This window comes from Periplaneta americana, chromosome 8 (genome assembly GCF_040183065.1).
Source record: "Periplaneta americana isolate PAMFEO1 chromosome 8, P.americana_PAMFEO1_priV1, whole genome shotgun sequence".
NCBI classification, from domain to species: domain Eukaryota; kingdom Metazoa; phylum Arthropoda; class Insecta; order Blattodea; family Blattidae; genus Periplaneta; species Periplaneta americana.
This window is the reverse complement of record NC_091124.1, coordinates 129,730,256-129,751,557: the sequence shown is the minus strand read 5'-3', so window position 1 is coordinate 129,751,557 and position 21,302 is coordinate 129,730,256. Positions and strand designations below refer to the sequence as shown.

Here is a 21,302-nt window from a genome sequence, read left to right as displayed (position 1 = left end):
TGGCAAAATATAGAATATATAGACTCATGAACAAAAAAATTGCCAAAGCCTACCGGGCAATCTCTTATGACACCTTATGTATCATAGCTGGAGTGTGATCAATCAATATACTCATAGAAGAAACTGTACAAACCTACATTGCAACGAAAGTCCACAATGAAAAATACGATACACCTTTGGAACTAAGCTTTTGGCGACACAATTCAGAAATTCCTGAAATTCGTGAAATGGAAAATGGCATTAAGTACACAATTGAAGCTTACACAACGGCAGTAAATACGGAGATGTCGGTGCAGCAGGAATTATATATGAAAATGGCACTGTAACAAGCGAACTAAAATCCAAACTTCATAGCCAGTATTCCAACAACCAAGTGGAACAAATCGCGATATTAAAAATACTGGAAAAATTAGAAGAAATTCAGAACGAAGACAACGTTGTGTTGCATTATACACGAACAGCAAAATTACTTTAGATTTATTGAAAAACTTCAAAAGAAATCGATTAATATAACCCATTAAAACAAAAATCATTACTTTGACACATTCAAAGTGGAAATTACACTTTGACTAAATTAAAGGAAATAGAGGGGAATGAAATACCAAATAGACTTGCAAAGCAAAGGGCAGCAGAAGACCAGGAAATCGTATACAACAGAGTATTGAAAGAGGTTACTATAATGCAGGAAAAAGAAAAAGGAATCGATATGTGGTAATAACCATGGACAGACACAAAAAATGGAGCAATAAGTAAGGCTTACTGCTCAACAGTGAACAAGTCCACGCCTGTGGAGTAACGGCTAGCGCGTCTGGCAGCGAAACGAGGTGGCCTGGGTTCGATTCCCAGTTTGGGAAAGTTACCTGGTTGAGGTTTTTTCCGGGGTTTTCCCTCAACCCAATATGAGCAAATGCTGGGTAACTTTCGGTGTTAGACCCCAGACTCATTTCACCGGCATTATCACCTTCATCTCATTCAGACACTAAATAACCTAAGATGTTGATAAAGCGTCGTAAAATAACGTACTAAAAAACCGATGAAGAATAGATAACGACAGAAAATTCCCTTCTTCCCAGAGTTCACAGCAATAGTAACTGGCCATGGAAAGCTGAAGGCATACCTTCACCGATTTCGACTAACAAATAATCCAATGTGTCCAAGTGGAGAAGAACAAACTGCAAATCATGTCATATTCCAGTGTTGAAAATTATATAAAGAAAGAAACGAAATGATTAAAATAATAAGAGACATTGTTGGAGATTGGCCTATGACCCATGACAAACTAGTTAGCAAGTATTTACAAATATTCGTCAGTTTCATCATCGATAAACTTCAATGACCTACAATAATATGCCAATTATATTACAATTGATTCCAATTAAAGTACCGGTAGGCCTATTATATGTATGAAGATTATAGCTAAGCATGTGTATATTATAATGTATCAACATTAAGATAGGTTCCAATTTATGTAACATATATTGTAATAGGTAGGCTAGGATTAAGGTAAAATATAATATTTCAAAATTAACACAATTTCAATTTATGTAAAATGTGTATAAAATTAAAATTTAACTTACTGATGTATTCCTATTAGACGGTACAGTAACTTTATTAGGTAGATTTATTATAGTTATAGGTAGAAAGAAACACTAGCCATTATTACATAACGACAAATTTTAAAATTGTCAGAAATATGGTAATGTTTATATATTCAGTAGATACATATTCTGGAACGTTCTGGTATTTTGTAAATTTGTTAGGTATTAACTGATGTATTAAAATTATAAATCATGTAGTATTATTATGTAATGGGGCATGCAGTTAATAATAATAATAATAATAATAATAATAATAATAATAATAATAATAATAATAATAAAAGAAACCCCCCACACACACATTACATCATTGTCTCACTACTCTCACATGTCACTTTCTTCTCTGTGTTCATTTTACCACTTCTGTCTCACCTAACTGGTTTGCGCTCATTTTTTCTCGCTCTCTTTCATTGCTGAGTCATTTCTCATTCAATCAACTCCATTTAACCTCCAGCCCTTCTATTAATACTTACCTATATTATTACTTTGCTGCATATCAATACCAGATTCACTTTCATTTCACTATTATCTATAACCTATTCAAGTTCTACTCCTCTACTAGTTCCTTGTCCAATGATTATCACTTACCATTTATCATCATTATCATCATTGGCCTGACAACTCATCGAGGGTCCTAGCCTTCTTCAGAAAGTTTACTCCAGTCTTCTCTGCTTCTAGCCTTAACTGTCCACATTCGTGCTCCAATAATGTTTGCATCCTCAGTTACATTGTCCTCCCATCTATCCCTAGGTCTACCCTGGGATCTACTTCCTCCTGGATTGATATGAAGGCTCTTTTTGCAGGTCGCAAGTCATCCATTCTTATAAGGTGTCCAGCCCGCTGTAAACGGCCAATTTTTTTATGAATGCTATGATATCTGGTTCCTTATACAGATCATATAGTTCTTTGTTATATCTGATTCTCCAGTCATCGTTTACTTTAACAGGTCCATATAGTGCTCTAAAAATCTTTCTTTCAAAAATACTGAGTCTTCTAATATCCTGTTTGTTCATAACCCATGTTTTCGATGCATATGTCAGCACTGGCCTGTGTAAAGTTTTATAAATTCTGACTTTGCTTTGAATAGTTAGGAATTTGGATTTAATGTGTTTTAAGAGTCCATAGTAACATCTATTTGTTATTGATATTCTTCTTAATTTCAATACTGGTATCGTTATTATGATTTATCAAGGAGCCAAGATAAGTAAAGTGTTTTATGCATTCAAATCTATAATTCCCAATTACTACATGGTCTGCCATATTATTTTGTTTTCGGCTGGAGATTTTGTCTTATTTTCATTGATTTTTAAACCTATTTTCTCAGCTGCTGCCTCTAGAGAGATTCATGCCTCTGATAGTGCTTTCTGTGATCTTGCAATGATGTCTATATCATCCGCGTAAGCCAAGATTTGAACTGATTTATAGTATAATGTGTATCACTTACCACTGCCTACACTTATTTATCTCACATCACCTACCATCACTGTGTTTCTAATTTCACCAGTTCGTCTTCCCCGCCATGCTTAGCACACTTATTCACTGCTCCAATTTACTCATTCCTTTTTCCATTCATTCAGCACTTTGTCTATCTTTCTCAAATTTATTAAGCTTGTATTTCCTTTATTCCTCATCACTGGCTACTCTCGGCTTTATTCTTGCACTCTCATGTCACCCTTCTTTCTGGCTTATCACTCGTACTGCATCTATCACTATCCCTTACTATACTTGTGCTAATTTATTTCTCCCTTCTCTGATGTATTCATCCTGTTGTAAGTTGCTTTCATCACATTCCACGCGTTGCCACAGCTCTCCTGCCTAGCTCTTCTCAGTTCATTGTCTTTGATTGGCCACTGCTGCTTGTGGACTAAGCTATTCTTTCCTCCCTGGATATTGCTGCTATTATTACACGGGTCATTCTCATGAAACTCGTCATTTTTGAAACCCAAAAATGGCAACAGCTGAAATTGTGACATTAATTTTTTTATAGGTACCGGTACCTAACGCGGAGTAGCTCACCGCGTTAGTGAAACAGAGCTACCCTCTAGCAGGAGGCCTTTGCCCTTCAAGGGACACATTAGGCTATTATTATTATTATTATTATTATTATTATTATTACCGGTATTGGTTAAAGGTGTGAAAGATAAGTCAGGTGTGTTAGTGGTCAGGTCTAAATCTTCATGTGCTACGAGAAATGAAACAAAATCAATTTTCAGATTTCACAGTGTTCACAGCATCTACACGGTGTCTACAGCTCAAATCGAGCTTCTGTAGTGCAAAGGTAAAACTTGGAAGTTAATGCGTCTTTTCCTGTTAATACTGTTGAAGAGTCCACAGCAAAAGGAGAAATGTCAAATTTATTTCATTTTGTTGAAAATGAAATTTAAACTCTGAAACTACACTATCTACCAAAAAGTAATTGGGCACTGTTTTTGCCCCTTTAGAACCTCGTGGCATCACCTCTTGTTGCTATAGCAGCAGCCACTCTGTCAGGCATGTTCTCCACTAGTTTTTGTAGAATATCCACTGGAATGCGTCGCCATTCCTCTTGCAATATGGCACTCAGTTGGACAATGGAAGTTGGCCGAATTTCCCGAAACCTCAATCGCCGGTCCAATTCGTCTCAAAGTTGCTCAATGTGATTGAGATCAGGACTCTGTGCAGGCCAGTCCAACTGGTGAACATTATTGTCTGCATACCACTGCATAGTAGCCGCCGAAACATGGCATCTAGCATGTAAAATCCTGGGTGCCCAATTACTTTTTGGTAGATAGTGTATATTACAGGACATTGAGTAAATATGACACGTATATTTTTTTTTTTAAATAACTAAACACATATTTCAGAAATGATATTTAGTAAACTGTGACTCTTGCTAACCAATCCTTGTTACCAGAATAATTTTTCATCGATAATGCAAACAATAAATGACAAAAAGGAGGAATGTTAACCATTAATACGAAGAATAAACAATAAAACGAAGGAATGTCAGTAATCTTACAAAGATCTGTTTATTCTATGTTAGTTCACACAGAAGAGCCTTTATCAGGGAGAATTGTAATATTCTCTTGCATCTGCACAACAAACTCCTTGAGGTGTTGCAAATCTTTGAATTGTATACAACATGAAATTGGTTAACACATCTGAAATAAAAGAAACTATTATTGGTATCACTACTTATCAGCTTTTTGAAAAGTTTAAAAGTAACAGTTATATTTATTGCCTTGATAAAGCTTCTCAGGCAGGAGGCATTAGCCTACTACATATCACATACACTGCATGTATCGCAGAGTGGATAGCCAAATGCAATATTAAATCTTGTATTGATGATCTTTCTGTAATATTCATATGAAACAGGTGGCAGTTTTTCTTCTTTGTACATTTCATACATTTTATTAATATTTAGTGTATCTGGCAGATAAACTCTCTCAATTTTCTCCCTACTGTAATGACTCAGCCACCCTTTGAAGAATTGATATGTTTGATCACCTGTCTGCGACGTCTTTTGGTTTTCTGCTGTTTGTGGTCATATTCGCCGTCCCGATCTTTCTGTAGTGTCCCAGTAGTTTTATAGCTTTTTGTAGATTGTGAATGCCTTTAGAATACAGCAATTCCTTTGATACCATCTTCAACGATTCTCAATCTGTATGACTAAGACTTATCATGGAATAAAGAATTTTTTTTTGGGTTTTGTGGCCTACGATTCTGAATCGAATGAACGGTTATTAATGCACACAGATATGCATTTTATTCATCCACAGATCCCAAAGCGTTAAAGTCTTTAATAAAGCGTTTAATTTCTTGTTGCGGAATGACCTCAAAACACCGATAACGTTTGCACTTGCAGTCTGGTCTAGTTTCATGTGTTGATAACCTCAACGTTTTCCTTACAACAATACTTCTACCGTAACTTTTACGTTTCCTTGTACATGTGTTTATTTTCTTCAGACTGGTGCACTCACCTTCACTGTCTTCCGAAGATGCCATAATTAGACGTGATTTTAAACTTCAAAAATAACAATAAATCACACAGCAGAAAATGTCTACACATCACTACGAACAAATAATTCTCGTAAACAAATGAGTCCTTAGTCGCATCATACAGTGATGCTATGACATTCCCCTTTTTATACTGTTTCGCTCTGACATTCCTCCTGTTTGTGTTATATACCAATTTGTCAACATGATGTAGAGCTGGAACTATCGTCTTTCTTGCAGTGTAACAAAGTGTATTGTATTCTACTCCCTCTGATCTATAGTACTGAACCTTCATCTCATTTTTCACAAATTTACGACATTCCACCTTTTTGCAGTGGACTCTTCAGTTGTATTAAGTTCGTTCAGTTATGAATAAATCAGCTTTACTTTTGCACTGTTCTTTTTTAATCACCTTGTGTATCAATGTCAATTAATACATCCATCAATTTTTCTGTTCATCCATAAATATATCATTCAATTAATGAAGGAGGCAATTCTTCTTTTGTATAGCCATTCCTGTGATGAATCAATCAGCCTACAGTTCATATTTCAATCAATCATTACCTCAAATCCATCAACCTCGGAATACAACAATTAATCCATGAATCAATCACTTAAGACTCATACCGATTACAAGCAATCTCATTATCTACAGCACTTGATATTTGTGAAGGTCCCCCTCTCTCAGGGACTTACAGCTAAAGACTAGAGTAGAGATTGTAGGAATTGTCACACGCACACAAACACACATGCTTCATGTATTGTGGGTCCTGTCACCATGGCATGGCGTGTCCTCAGTCTCCAGATATGGAGGGTAGCTGTGAATATATTGAAAAAGCAGTCGTCATGGACAGCCAATAAGGGGTGGCCTTCCAGCTTGGGGGCTGGGTGAAGGGCTAACAACCCATCACTGTAAAAAAAAAAGAGCTTGTTACGAAATCCCAAGTGTCATGTATGGGTGAATCCAGAAATGCGTATAGAATGTTAGTTGGAAAACCTAGGGAAAAAGATCTTTGGGGAAGGCGAGATGTAGATGAGAGGATAATATTAAAATAGTTTTGAAGGAGTTGGGATATGATGCTAGGGACTGGATTAATCTTGCTCAGGATGGTGGTCTTATGTGACGGTGGCAATGAACCTCTGGGTTCTGTAAAAGTCATTTGTAAGTAAGTATACAGGGTGCGAATTGATGGGATGGGAGGGATGCTGGGGGTTCATCCCCCTGGAGAATTTTATATCCCCTGCTGGAAAGGTATTCATTTATCCCCTTCAAATGCCTAATTTATAGTTTCCGTATTTTATATCTCACTAATGCAGTACAAAACAGTGATTCTAGTTTTTTCTTTAATATAAATTCAGAGTGACAACTGTAAGAGTCAGCCAACATTGCCAATTACTTTCTTCCAACATTTTATACCTGTACCCACCTTAGCACGAATTGCCGATTGTGTGTCCCATAGAGTATAAATCATCCCAGAAGATTGCAATGAGTGACTCCTCGAGAGACAACATGTGTTAAGTCAAACCATACAAAATAGTGTGTGCCATGAGCTACAATTGGTGATCCTGGAAAAATACGTACAGTTTATGAACGACGTGCATATCTTGGTTCCATCTCCATGGCTACGTAAATTCACAAAATTATTGCTACTGATCCACTGGAAAACCAGACATTACTCACGAAGTTCCATACATGACGAGAAAGTTGTGTAGGGTGTGCCATTAGTGTGGAAAGAATTGTTGGATCATTTTTTGTTTCAATTAATGCTGATATGTTTGTGAATCTGATTTACACCCATATTTTCAAGAGTTGACAGAGGTTGAAAGAAATACGCATTCTTTCAACAGGATTCCACCACCACTCATTTTGTGAACATTTTCTTCCAAGAAATTAATGAAGTGTTCAATGACAGAGTCATTAGTGTTAATATAACCAGGGCCCAGATGTTTATGACCTAAAAGTTACAAATGACATTGAATATATCTCATTAATTGTGTTTAAGAATATGTAAGATAAGTGCCTGGGCCACAAGCCTCCTATACTTATTAACATACCTAACAAGCCATGCTTCTGGAAATTTAACAATACTGTGCTGACAATGAGTCTGGTGTAGTCACAATGATGCAGTACTGTGATCACATGAGTTTTTATAATATTCTGGCAGTGAATGTATGTACGTATACTAAAGCAGTTTTTTGCAATGCTACTATATTACAATCTATATATATATGCTTTGAACAGAAACAGGAGCATCTTCTGCAGATTCTGGAAAAAGAACCAAGGAAAAAACTAATGAAGTGCTTTGTGTGGAGTGTGGCACTGTATGAGGCAGAAACCTGGACATTACGATGAAATGAAGAAAAACGAATAGAAGCATTTTAAATGTGGATATGGAGAAGACTGGAGCCTGTGAAGTGGACAGACAGAATAAGAAATGAAATTGTGTTGGAAAGAGTGGGTGAAGAAAGAATAATGCTGAAACTGATCAGAAAGAGGAAAAGGAATTTGTTGGATCACTGGCTGAGAAGAAACTGCCTACTGAAGGATACTGGAAGGAATGATGAACAGGAGAAAAGTTCGGGGCAGAAAAAGATATTAGATGATAGACGACATTAAGATATGTGGATCATATGCGAAGACTAAGAGGAAGGGAGAAAATGGGAAAGACTGGAGAAATCTGGCCATGAGCAGAACACATGTATGTATGTACTATGTGTATGTGTGTGTGTGTGTGTGTGTGTGTGCGTGTGTATATATATATATATATATATATATATATATATATATATATATATATATATACACACATCCTACATACATACAAAAGAAGGCACAACTTATGACGCAACAAAGCCAGGAGATAATGGGGTAGGGTGGCCAGTCCCTTTCCCCCTCCACTGCCAGATGTAACTTATACAAACAACTGTTCTTCCTCTGACACACATGAAGTGAGAGAGGTACTGCCTGATAGTAAGGGTAGATGTACCTCAATCAGAGGTATCAGCAGATGTGAGCACTAAATAACAAACGAAGTATTATTTACAGCAATTGCAAATTTTTGGTTATGTGCCATGTTAATTTACAAGCCTAACATGTCTCTTTATAGTAAGAAATGAAACAGTATTGCAAAGCTGGGATATTGACATTTCACCGAGATATAGCTAGAAGTTCTCACTACAGACACAATTTGTTTTACATGTGCAGCTCTAGGGAGAGAAGTGTGAACTACGCAACAAAGATGGCGCGCATGTTACTGTCGTCAACCTGTAAAGAGAAGTGAAGTGTTGTACGATTTTTTTGGGCTAAAGCACATAATCTGAGTGAAATTCACAGGGACATGTGTGGTGTGTATGGGGGAGACTGTATGGGCCATAGCAGCTGTGAGAACCTTTGTGATTCGCCATGTTCCAGGTGGCCGGTAACAACTGCAACCTAGTGAAATGTCGCAGGCACTGAGGCGGCAATTTTGAATGACTGGTGGATCCAACTGCGAACCTTATCTCAGCAGTTCAACATTTCATACAGTGTGGTGTACGATACTGTCTATGACACATTGAAATTTCATAAAGTTAGTGCCCGTTGGGTGCCTAAGAACCTGACAGACAACCACAAGGGCCAGCGAATGATGACATGCTTGGACCACTTAAGGCATTACGCTGCAGAAGGGCATGACTTTCTGAAAGGAATTGTCACTGGTGATGAGTCCTGGGCATACCAGTACATGCCCGAAACAAAGCAGGCCTCTATGGAGTGCTTGTAACAATGTTCTGGGATGTGCATGGTGTTTTGTTGGTGGACTTTGCTAAATACGGGACCACTGTGAATGCTTCAGTCTACATTCAAACATTGGTAAAGTTGCGTTGTGCCCTTTGTGACAAATGCCGTAACATTAATGCTGACGATGTCAAACTTCTTAAATGACAATGCTCACCCCCATGCTGCGACTTCTGTTCGTGAAAAAATCAACACATTTGGTTAGGTGGTGTTCTAGCATCCACCATACAGTCTAGACCTTGCACTGTCGGACTTTCATCTGTTTGGTCCCATGAAGAAATTCCTGGCCGGCTATCGCTTTGCGACCGATGAAGAAGTGCAATCAACTTTCTGCAGATGGCTATACTCCAACCGAACGGACTTCTATGAATAGGGTATACTGAAACTGGTACCACGATGGGAGAAATGTGTTGAGAAACTTGGTGCTTATGAAGAAAAAAAGCTGAAAGATATGAGTTCATTTTGAAGAAAAAAAGCTAAAAGATGCGAGTGCATTTGGTATTTTTCTGGACATAAGAAAAGCATTTGATACAGTGAAACATGATATATTAATTGAGAAATTAGACTTATTAGGATCAAAGGCAATGCTTTAAACTTAATAAAATCGTATCTTAACGACAGAATTCAAATAACGAAAATTGACAATTATTCAAGTGAACCTTCAATTATTAATATAGGTGTTCCCCAAGGCACAGTTCTAGGCCCTATTCTATTTTTAATATATATTAATGACGTATTAAAAATTGACTTACAACAATACAATGGTGTTCACTATTCTTATGTAGATGACACAGTTTTACTTTTTGGTGGAAAAACTTGGTATGATGCATATAATAATTCAAATAATAGACTTAAATTAATAAAAAAAATGGTTTGACATAAATTACCTTTCTATCAACGAAAATAAAACCATAATTATTCCATTCTCATTATCCGAAAATTGTAACAAACCTCCTACATCTGTATTAAGTATTAAATTACATAATTCTGATTGTTGTCTTATACAGTGTAAATGTCCGATTATTAAAGAGTCATCTGAAGTTAAGTATTTAGGCATAATTTTCGATAATCATTTAAAATGGAACCAACACATTAATTACCTTTGTAATAAATTACGTAAAATAGTATATTATTTTGTTTTATTGAGGAATTACTTGTCAATAAGTTTATTACGCACAATATATTTAACTTTATTTCAATCGGTAATTATGTATGGAATTATAGGATGGGGTAGCTCATTTAAATCCAATTTTAATCCACTTCATTTATTACAGAAGAAAATAATTAAAATATGTCTTCATAAACCTATTGATTTTCCATCTCAAAATTTGTTTTTAGACTTTAATGTACTTAACGTAAGACAAATTTATTATATTGTATTAATAAAATTCATACATAAAAATCGAAATAATTTTGAATTGTATTCTCATAGTTACAAAACAAAAGGTATGAATTCCTTAAGATTGTTTGAACCAAAATGCAACACTTACAGTATTTAATCATAGTAGTAATTTAGGCCCAAGAATATATAACAAATTTATATTTAAATATCCTAATCTTGTCAATTCTAATAGTTCTAGTATTAAATTTAAAAAGTTATGTATGGATTTTATAAAAATTGAAAAATTGTAAATTTAAATTTATATACTATAATTGCATAGTAGACATAAGACAAATTGTATTGTATACTTATTAATTTCAATTCAGGAATCCACCCCTGAGCACGAGTTCTCCTCTTTCAGGGGCGAGCTAAAGTGTTTTCTGTGTACATTATATGTTATGTAATAATTATTAGCAAAATAATAAATAATTAATAAATAATGTGTGTATTTTTTATTTTTGTTTGCCTAGTAAACATTTTTTTTTTTTTTTAATTATTATGCGTTACTTTCCGATCCACCCTTGTAAGTAAGAATGACTTAACATTTTTTTCTCGTTATTGTGAGATTTTATGAACAAAACTCTCAACAACTGCGCGTCTTTAATTAAGCCATTTCTGAAGAAAGAGTAGCATGATGTTAGGCATTGTCAACACCAACCCAGACCTGCTGACCTGAAGTTCCAATTCTGATACTGCAAATGAGTATGTGTGTGTGTGTATAGCTAGGGTTAAGGGAGTGCCTTAATAATCCATCTTGATAATACAGTAGCGTGCAAATTAATCCGAACACGACATATTTTTACATTTTCTGTCATTGTTGGCCTCACAGCTGCTCATACTGCTTTAATTGACATCTGTAGTACGTGTAATTCCATTGTTGAAGGTCTGTCATTATTTTTTTTATAATATGTGGCATTTTGCCTGTCGTTTTGTACTTATAAGCATTTCAGTTGTGTTGAAGACGTAATACTGCAATCCTGTGTATATTCTGTCGTGTTCACAAATGGATATAACTCCACGAAAACGGTCTAAAATTATAACATTAGCAGAGCATTCGTCTATGACACAGAGGCAAATTGCTGCAGAATGTCACATTGGTTTGACTACTGTTAATTCGATCACAAAACGATACAGGGAGACTGGATCCATCACACCCCAGGAAAAAGGAAACTGTGGCCGGAAAAGGAAGACTTCACCTGCCGATATCGTTTAATTGTCAGGAAAAGTAAATTAAATCCTAGACTAACTGCTGTCGACTTAACCCACGAGTTAATGGTTACCACTGGGGCGAATATTCACATCACAACAGTGCGGCGTAGGCTTTTGGAAGCTGGACGAAGGGCTCATAAGCCTATTAAGAAGCAACTGCTAACCCCTGTTATGTGCAAAAAACGCTTAATGTGGGCAAAATTACATCAACACTGGACAGTGAATGACTGGAAGAATGTACTTTTTTCCGATGAGTCTCATTTCGAGGTCCACAGCCACCGTGTTTCTTATGTACAGAAAGGATCCAAAAAAGTAACAGCAGCTCATCTCCAACAAGCACCCAAATAACCCCCTAAAGTAATGTTTTGGGGTTGTTTTACACATGAAGGGCCTGGAGCATTAATACCTATCAAGGGAATGATGAATTCTGACAAATATATTCACTTATTAGAAACCAGAATCGTACACCAGCTGCAAAAATCATTTCCGGATGGCAGAGATGTGTTCCAACAAGACCTGGCACCATGCCATACGTCTCGAAAAACTACAGAATTCAACAAGAATAATATTCAGGTACTCCCCTGGCCAGGCAACTCACCCAACATCAACCCCATTGAGAACTTGTGGTCAATTTGCAAAAGAAGAATGCAAAAAATGGATTGTTCTACAAAGGAGAAGATGATTTCTGCCCTCAATGGTGTATGGTTTCGCGATGAAGAAATGAAGAATATTTGTGGGAAATTAGTGGAATCCATGCCAAATCGTCTCAGAGCTGTTATTAGGAACAAGGGAGGCCACATAGATTACTCAGGTATGTCTTAGATCCTTTTTTTTTATCCTGTTTGAGTGTTTTTGCATAAGTAATTACGTTGTTCGGATTAATTTGCACGCTACTGTATAATTTTAATCGTGAGTGGTTTTTAGCACAGGTTCATATTATATTCGCCAGTTTTTTTTTTTTTATGGATTTTAGGATAAAAAATTGGTGTGCGTATTATATTCGATGCTGTAAATACGCTATTTTTGCATACTTACATTTTCATGGTATATCTAATGTCGAGAAAAATTTAATTATTAGAACACATAAATAAAGTTTTGTACCTCTCAGGGTTTAAAACACGATCGTATAAGTATGAAAAAATGTACAGTAGCGTGCAAATTAATCCGAACAACGTAATTACTTATGCAAAAACACTCAAACAGGATAAAAAAAGGATCTAAGACATACCTGAGTAATCTATGTGGCCTCCCTTGTTCCTAATAACAGCTCTGAGACGATTTGGCATGGATTCCACTAATTTCCCACAAATATTCTTCATTTCTTCATCGCGAAACCATACACCATTGAGGGCAGAAATCATCTTCTCCTTTGTAGAACAATCCATTTTTTGCATTCTTCTTTTGCAAATTGACCACAAGTTCTCAATGGGGTTGATGTTGGGTGAGTTGCCTGGCCAGGGGAGTACCTGAATATTATTCTTGTTGAAGAATTCTGTAGTTTTTCGAGATGTATGGCATGGTGCCAGGTCTTGTTGGAACACACCTCTGCCATCCGGAAATGATTTTTGCAGCTGGTGTACGATTCTGGTTTCTAATAAGTGAATATATTTGTCAGAATTCATCATTCCCTTGATAGGTATTAATGCTCCAGGTCCTTCATGTGTAAAACAACCCCAAAACATTACTTTAGGGGGGTATTTGGGTGCTTGTTGGAGATGAGCTGCTGTTACTTTTTCGGATCCTTTCCGTATGTAAGAAACATGGTGGCCGTGGACCTCGAAATGAGACTCATCGGAAAAAAGTACATTCTTCCAGTCATTCACTGTCCAGTGTTGATGTAATTTTGCCCACATTAAGCGTTTTTTGCACATAACAGGGGTTAGCAGTTGCTTCTTAATAGGCTTACAAGCCCTTCGTCCAGCTTCCAAAAGCCTACGCCGCACTGTTGTGACGTGAATATTCGCTCCAGTGGTAGCCATTAACTCGCGTGGTAAGTCGACAGCAGTTAGTCTAGGATTTAATTTACTTTTCCTGACAATTAAACGATATCGGCAGGTGAAGTCTTCCTTTTCCGGCCACAGTTTCCTTTTTCCTGGGGTGTGATGGATCCAGTCTCCCTGTATCGTTTTGTGATCGAATTAACAGTAGCCAAACCGATGTGACATTCTGCAGCAATTTGCCTCTGTGTCATAGAAGAATGCTCTGCTAATGTTATAATTTTAGACCGTTTTCGTGGAGTTGTATCCATTTGTGAAGACGACAGAATGTACACATGATTGCAGTATTAAGTCTTCAACACAACTGAAATGCTTATAAGTACAAAACGACAGGCAAAATGTCACATATTATAAAAAAAATAATGACAGACCTTCAACAATGGAATTACACGTACTACAGATGTCAATTAAAGCGGTATGAGCAGCTGTGAGGCCAACAATGACAGAAAATGTAAAAATATGTCATGTTCGGATTAATTTGCACGCTACTGTACAAACAAAATACATATAACTGCAATAAATTAACATGGAAAGTATAGGAATTTTGCTGGAACTTAAGGAAAAAACGTAATGTGTGAAATGTGTTAATGAAGTTTTACTGTATTTAAATTATTTTAGAATTTTACTGATTTACTATTAGCGACAATATTAGTCATGTATTAATCATGATACAGTCTTTTTCTGCTACAAACTCATGCCATAACAATAAAAATACATGCCAGCATGTCTTATTAACCCTCAACAACAGACGTAATGTGAGCTGTTAACACAGGCATGTGGTCTCTGATACTGCTACTGTATGTATTAATATTGTTGTTGGCACAAGAATAAAGCAATGGATGTGAAATAACTTGGGTACTGTTCTTTTACATCCCTTCACTTAATTTAAAAACAGAGATGTAATATATTGCAATATTTTATTTATAAAATCATAAATACTCAATGTGGTGACACCTACTGTTTGAAAATACATGAGTACGCATCTATCAAAACTCACTATGTATTAATGTTTAATTTTCAATGAAATTTGCGGAATAATATACATTTTTATACTGCAGCATTATAAACAGTCTTTATCATTAGTGAAAATCGTGCACAATATGTCACGTTATTATACTAGAGCCGTAAAATATTACCACACCAACTAAAACATCATGACGTCCATTATGACGGCATAACTTATGCCATAAAGTTAACATTAGGAAACGATTTGCCATGCTATAATATGTTGTTGTTGTTTTCTAATGCCAGGCATTTGACCTTTTGCACTCCAATATTTTACAAAGATATTATCATGGTCAGCCACTGAATCACAGATTTTGAGGTGTTCCGAATCCATTTCTTGGTTTGAGTTGCACAATGGGCAGTTAGGGGACTGATATATTCCAATTCTATGAAAGTGTTTGGCCAAACAATCATGGCATGTTGCCAATCTAAATGCAGCTACAGATGATTTTCGTGGTAAATCGGGAATTAACTGTGGATTATGATGCAGAGAGTTCCATTTTTTCCCTTGGGATTGTTTTATCAAATTTTGTTTGTTGAATTCTAAGTATGTAGATTTAATATATCTTTTCACAGAGTAATACGTAGATTTAGTAACAGGTCTGTAAGTAGCAGTGCTGTCCTTCTTTGCTAAAGCATCCGCATTCTCGTTACCCAGGATTCCACAATGGGATGGTATCCATTGGAATACAATTCTTTTATTGAGTGATATTAATTGAGAGAGCATTTTAGTTATTTCTGCTGTTTGAGATGGTGTGTGTTTAGAGATTATTGATAGAATAGCTGCTTTGGAGTCTAAAATATAACTGCATTCTTAAATTTATTGATGTGGCATAGAAGATTCCTGAGCCTTTCACTTATTGCAATGATTTCACCATCAAAACTTGTTGTTCCATATCCAAGAGATCTATAAAGTGAGAAGAGACAGCACATAACAAGATCAAGGATCTGTCGGCGTATAAATGAAGCCAGTTTGTGGAGGGTACCTAATATTAATTGTCTCTAAAGACAATTGTTTAATTATTTCAGTGTTTACTTCTGATTTCAGTATTTCTTCTGTTAAATTTAGATTATATTCTATATTTAATAGAGTTAAAGGGTTTGGTTTAATTTGTAAGTTTTATTTTAAATTCGGAATATTGATTTTCTGTTTTAATTCTTGAACCATGGACATGAAACTTTTTTTCAGTTTTCAATCTACAGAGAGGACTGTATGAATGCCAATTGTTTCCTGGTAATCTGATAAGTTTTTCGTATTGAATCGGTGCTTTTTCTTCTATTGTCATTTTGATGCTGTTAGTATTAGCAGGACGAATAGAAGAAATAGTGTACGCACTCTGTGAGTTTACACGGATCCGCCACAACGCGGCGCTGTTACTGCTATGAGCCTGACTTGGAAGGAGTTCACAGTACTTGTTACGCTGAATGTAGTCCTTTTTAAAAGCAAATTTCTTCCATTTAACCCGGCTATTCGTAACTTAAGAAATACCTTTATAGTCTCTTACTCACAATTAATAGTCTTCTATCAGGTAATACTATTATGAACGTTTTAACAGAAAATACAATGGGATCTGAAACGTTGTAGAAGCAATATTATAAGTTTAGGATTTAAATAATCTTTTCGTAACAAGCTGCGAATTCAGGGACAGAAAAAACCTACAAAATGTTAGTAAATAAAGAGGTGAATGATATTTTTCGTGCCTATAAATTAATTAAATTATTCACACGGATTAGTTGCCTGTTACCTTCGAGAGTTTGCGAGATGACTTGAGGGATTTACGAGCTTGTAATTTATCTTCGGATTTACTTTGTTCTGGAGAAGAATCAGCACTTTAAGTAGTGGTAGACTAATTTAGTAATAATAACCATGATGTGTTCTCTGCATCAACCTGCTTTCAAAGACTGGATCGAAAGAGCGTCAATGGTGTCAAAATAGAAGATGTCATCCACATTGCACTTGCTGAGCTAATCTTTTCTTTAATTTTCAATTCTGTTTGAATAAGTACGTCATACACAGCTTGGGAGGGATGGGTTAAAAAACTGACGTTCCTACCTGATCCGTAGTCTTTGATTTGGGTGAGAGCTGCACAATGTTTAGACCAATTACATTCCTGTCGAAGGGCACAGAGAGTACACGCAATAAAATTAGAGGAATGATTTACGACATAACCGACCATATAATACACTAAACATCTGTCAATCAACGCAGCAGGAGTGGTATTCACCAACTCGGGCACAGCACTTTCCCAGTCTTGACCATGTATTTTTTCATGAATAACATTTTTTTTCTTTTATGCAAGTTTCTACATACTTCTTAAATGTCTTGTCGCGTAATTCCACATTTCGCGCTAATGTTTCGCATTTGATTCACAAACGACGTGAGTAGTTCATCAGAGTTTCCAGCAATGTTAAGCATCTGCTTCGTAGTAAATACATGTGGAAGAAATCTATCGTCGAGGAATGGTCATCTGAACTGAGTGGAGACAAAATTCCGAAGTGACGTTCCAAGGGGTCTTGGGCGAGTTTCCCTGTTAGGATATATTTGTATCCTTTGCTCCAGATTCATTCGCTCATTTCTAAAGTACTCTGCGAGGTTACTACGATGCCTGTATCTTTCTTTTTTATCGTCGAACGAATTAGGAATATAGTATAATTCTGAAAATTTTTTCCACTGATTTATAAGACTTCCAGGCCTTTCTATTTCTTTGACTGCCATCACAAATGAGACCGACTACTCTCGTCTCAACTGCTTCTAATTGTAGTATAACTTGTATAAGAATTTTAGCGAGAATGTCACCTGGAGTAGCGTTTCTACTAGCGTAAATAGCAATTGGTTGAATCCAATCTTGCATAAATGGCATAAACATAAATACTAATGCATGATTTGGTAATTGATTCTTTTGGATATCAGTCGTGAGATCTTCGAAATAAAAAAAATACGTTCATTTTAAGGGAATAATTATTAAATTGAATTTCTTCCCTGAGTTTGACCTCATCGAATATTACCGCTCTGCAATGTTTATTTTCATATATATATATATAAACATTTCGGTAAATTAGGGAAAATGTGAGGTAGAGTTCCTCGTTGTAATTTTCAACACACTCGCTGCATTGCTGTCTTATGACTTTTTATATTAAAACAGTCTGATCGGTTATTTACCGAAAGCTGCCTATTTTTCCGCAAAATCGCTCTGACCCATTTCCCAAACTCATTTATTTTTTCTTTGGAAGATGAAAAGAAATGACTTGTTACACTATTTCTACTGTATTCCGAGCTACAACTCGGAACAAAACAGTACGGAATTTTTGTAATTGTTTTGTAAACCACCATACAATATTCTTTTGTCACTGGTTAATTCAGAGCACAACAAACTGAAGACATCTACATAACTCTCAACAACGAATCATATTAACAACTCTTAGAAACTTTCACCATTAAACGCGCGAGAAATATATTTTCGGTGTCTCACTTCAGACAACAGATGGCTCCTAGCGATCGAAGCGCCACTAGTTGTCAGGTCCGCCACCAACAATGAGAAAGCATAGGAGTGCGTACACTATTTCTTCTATTCGTCCTGGTATTAGTGAGGAATTTCATAGAAGCTATTGGAGTTGTTTTGATTCCACCAGTAATGAGCCTGAGAGCTTGGTTTTGAACATATTCTATTTCGTTTATGAAAGGTGAAGTAATTAAAATTTCTCCGCAGTATGTCAGCACTGGCTGTATAAACATTTTATATGTAGTGTTCAAAGTATTCCTAGAGCATCCCCATTTCTTTCCTGCTAGTCTTTTTAGAAGGGAGAATCTTTTACGAGCTTTTTCAGAAATGTATTTCAAATTGTTGCTCCATAATGCTATAATATTTAATACATCATTGTTGTCATAACTTCTTTCTTCATAGACCATGATACCATTACAAATCTGAGGTTATTTCTTTATTGTTTTATTATGCTGTCATACAAAAAAAAATAACGTATAAAACACGTTTATAATGTTATACAGTTATTGCACTCGTAAAAATGAGGATATTTAATGATTAAATGAAATAAAAACTGAAATAATATATGTTTAAAGCAAAATGTAAAAATACAGTAAAACTTTATTAATACGCACCCACTTATAACACTATTCCATTAATTACATACTTTTCATACGGTTGGTGGACATTTCATATACAATTCTGGATAATTTTACCCTCTTGTAATGCTTCCAAATCCTGCTTGTAGCACTTTTTTCGGATCGGAAATGAGTAAAAAATGCCGTATAAAATTGCGAAACTTATGTTTTAAAAGTACTGTGAAGAAATACGTTGCTTTGACTGTACTGAGGGTCATTGCATCAGAGTCGAAGGAAGAAATTTCACCCTCTAACTGGAAAAAACCCTCCGGTCAACACTGTAGGAAGTTGTACTGATATGAAAGGATTTTAACACTCAAAAGTCTCGTTGTCAATACATTCCTGTCCTTTCTATAAAATTTAATCATTCTTTGAATTCTGTGGAGTGTGCAGTAAGTTTGATAGTACAAAATAGCAAGGTGGTAATCATTCTTTGAATTCTGTGGAGTGTGCAGTAAGTTTGATAGTACAAAATAGCAAGGTGGAAATCTCTTTCTGTAAGTGAAAAATTATGTTACTGTTGCTCCTAGTGGTGTATCAAGTGAAGATATCTGTAGTTACTTGAACTCCAGAGAAAATGTTACCATTCATAATAGCAGTACAAACACATGGCAAACAACAATCAAAGATTTTTTCATATGAAATTAACTCTTATTTGCATTTTCCTATGAAGTGGTGTCTAATTATTTTCCTCATTTCATAAATCATTTCCCATCTAAAGCGCTGTTCTGCTTATAATGCTTCAATGCCACAGACTTTTGACAAGCATATTAACGAGGTTATACTGTATTCAAAATATTACTTACTTTAATAGGCAATCATTGTTGATCACTCTCAAGGACGAAATCATGTTCACCTGCAGAGTTAACGTCACTATCCTCATCCTTCGTCTACTCAGTACTGTCTCGTCAAAGTTTTCATCACTAACACAAACTTTATATAGAATCCATTGCAAGAATGGAGAAACAGTTCAGTTATATGAGCGTGAAGACTGCTAGCAGTATACTATGTGTAAATCTCCAGTACTATACAGAATAATTGAATACCACTAACTGAACTGTATCACTGGTTTCTGGCTAGAAAGTTCACATTCGTAAAGTGGCGGGAACCAGTTCATTTCCACATTAAAAATTCTGGAGTGGTCTCAAAGACTCACCCCTATGTTTGCGGGTTAAGTATAGAAAGCTGTGGCGTAGTTTATACTATATTTGAATCAGAGTCTTTGCGTAACAGATAATATTTAAAATGAAAGGTGTTATCTGTGTAAATTGCTACTACAGATTTTATGTGCGGTATCTTCATTTCATTTACATTCACTGCAAAGTGAATATATTTCATAGTAAATGCTCACCAGACCATAAAGAAGTACCCAGTGACAATGAGGGTTTTACCTTAGAGCAGCGGTTCCCAAACTTTTCCAGCCACGAAGCCCTTTTTGAAACAAAAGTTTCTCGTGGAGCCCCAAGAAATGTTTACTTTTTAGTTTTATCTGTCCATGTTCTATGACGCATTATTTTTCACACGATACATAAACGGAAGTATGAATATATATATCAATAAAGGAAATAATAGTAAAAAAGTACTGGATATAATTTATTTAAATCTACAAAATGATATTAACAAGTACTTAAGATATTTAAAAAAATGTTACAATGTTACATGTACACCCGAAGTTAATGTGAAGAATGTGCCTGTTTCTTGCGACAGAGTTTATCAATGTCCGGTATCATAGAAGTTAGTTGATGACGTATATCGTCTTCTGTGTCAAAACAAGTTCGATATTTTGTTTTTGTAGCCACATACCTCGAAAAGGTTGTTTCACTGAGGTACACAGTACCAAAAGGCAGCGAGAGAAATTTAGCTTTTGAACTTAATATCAAAAGATCCTCCCCTATCTTAGCCCAAAATTTGGGAAATGGTTTGCTTTTAAATTATGCCTGACAGTGGCTGTTCGAAACCATGTCTATAAGGACCTCATATCTGAAGCAGTGAGGGCTGCTGGTTTTGATATCACTGGAAATGGATCAACAATCCACTCATATTTCTTTAGAATCAATTCCTGAGTGTCTCTTGGAAAGTATGAATTGATATCTTGAAGCAAATTGTCAAGGTGTTCTTTCATTATTGCTATTAATGAGACATTCATTGTTATGTTATTTTCTTCTATAAAGTTTGAAGTCAATGAGAAACGTAAGATCCTTATTGTCGACGCTTTCTATGTAGAACACTATCTTTTTCTTCAATG

At 35.7% G+C, this 21,302-nt stretch overlaps 1 protein-coding gene across 7 annotated transcripts in view; it reads right to left on the bottom strand.

Moving 5' to 3' along the window:
* Positions 1-1,523: 1,523 nt before the first annotated feature.
* The window catches only part of WDR79 (WD repeat domain 79), a 77,391-nt gene continuing 57,612 nt past the window's right edge, over positions 1,524-21,302 (bottom strand). For all 7 annotated transcript variants that reach the window (XM_069833596.1, XM_069833598.1, XM_069833597.1 and 4 more), the window contains one exon: positions 1,524-6,483. In XM_069833596.1, coding sequence (XP_069689697.1) covers positions 6,303-6,483 — 181 coding nt within the window. In that variant the 3' untranslated portion in view covers positions 1,524-6,302. The remainder of the gene's footprint in view (positions 6,484-21,302) is intronic.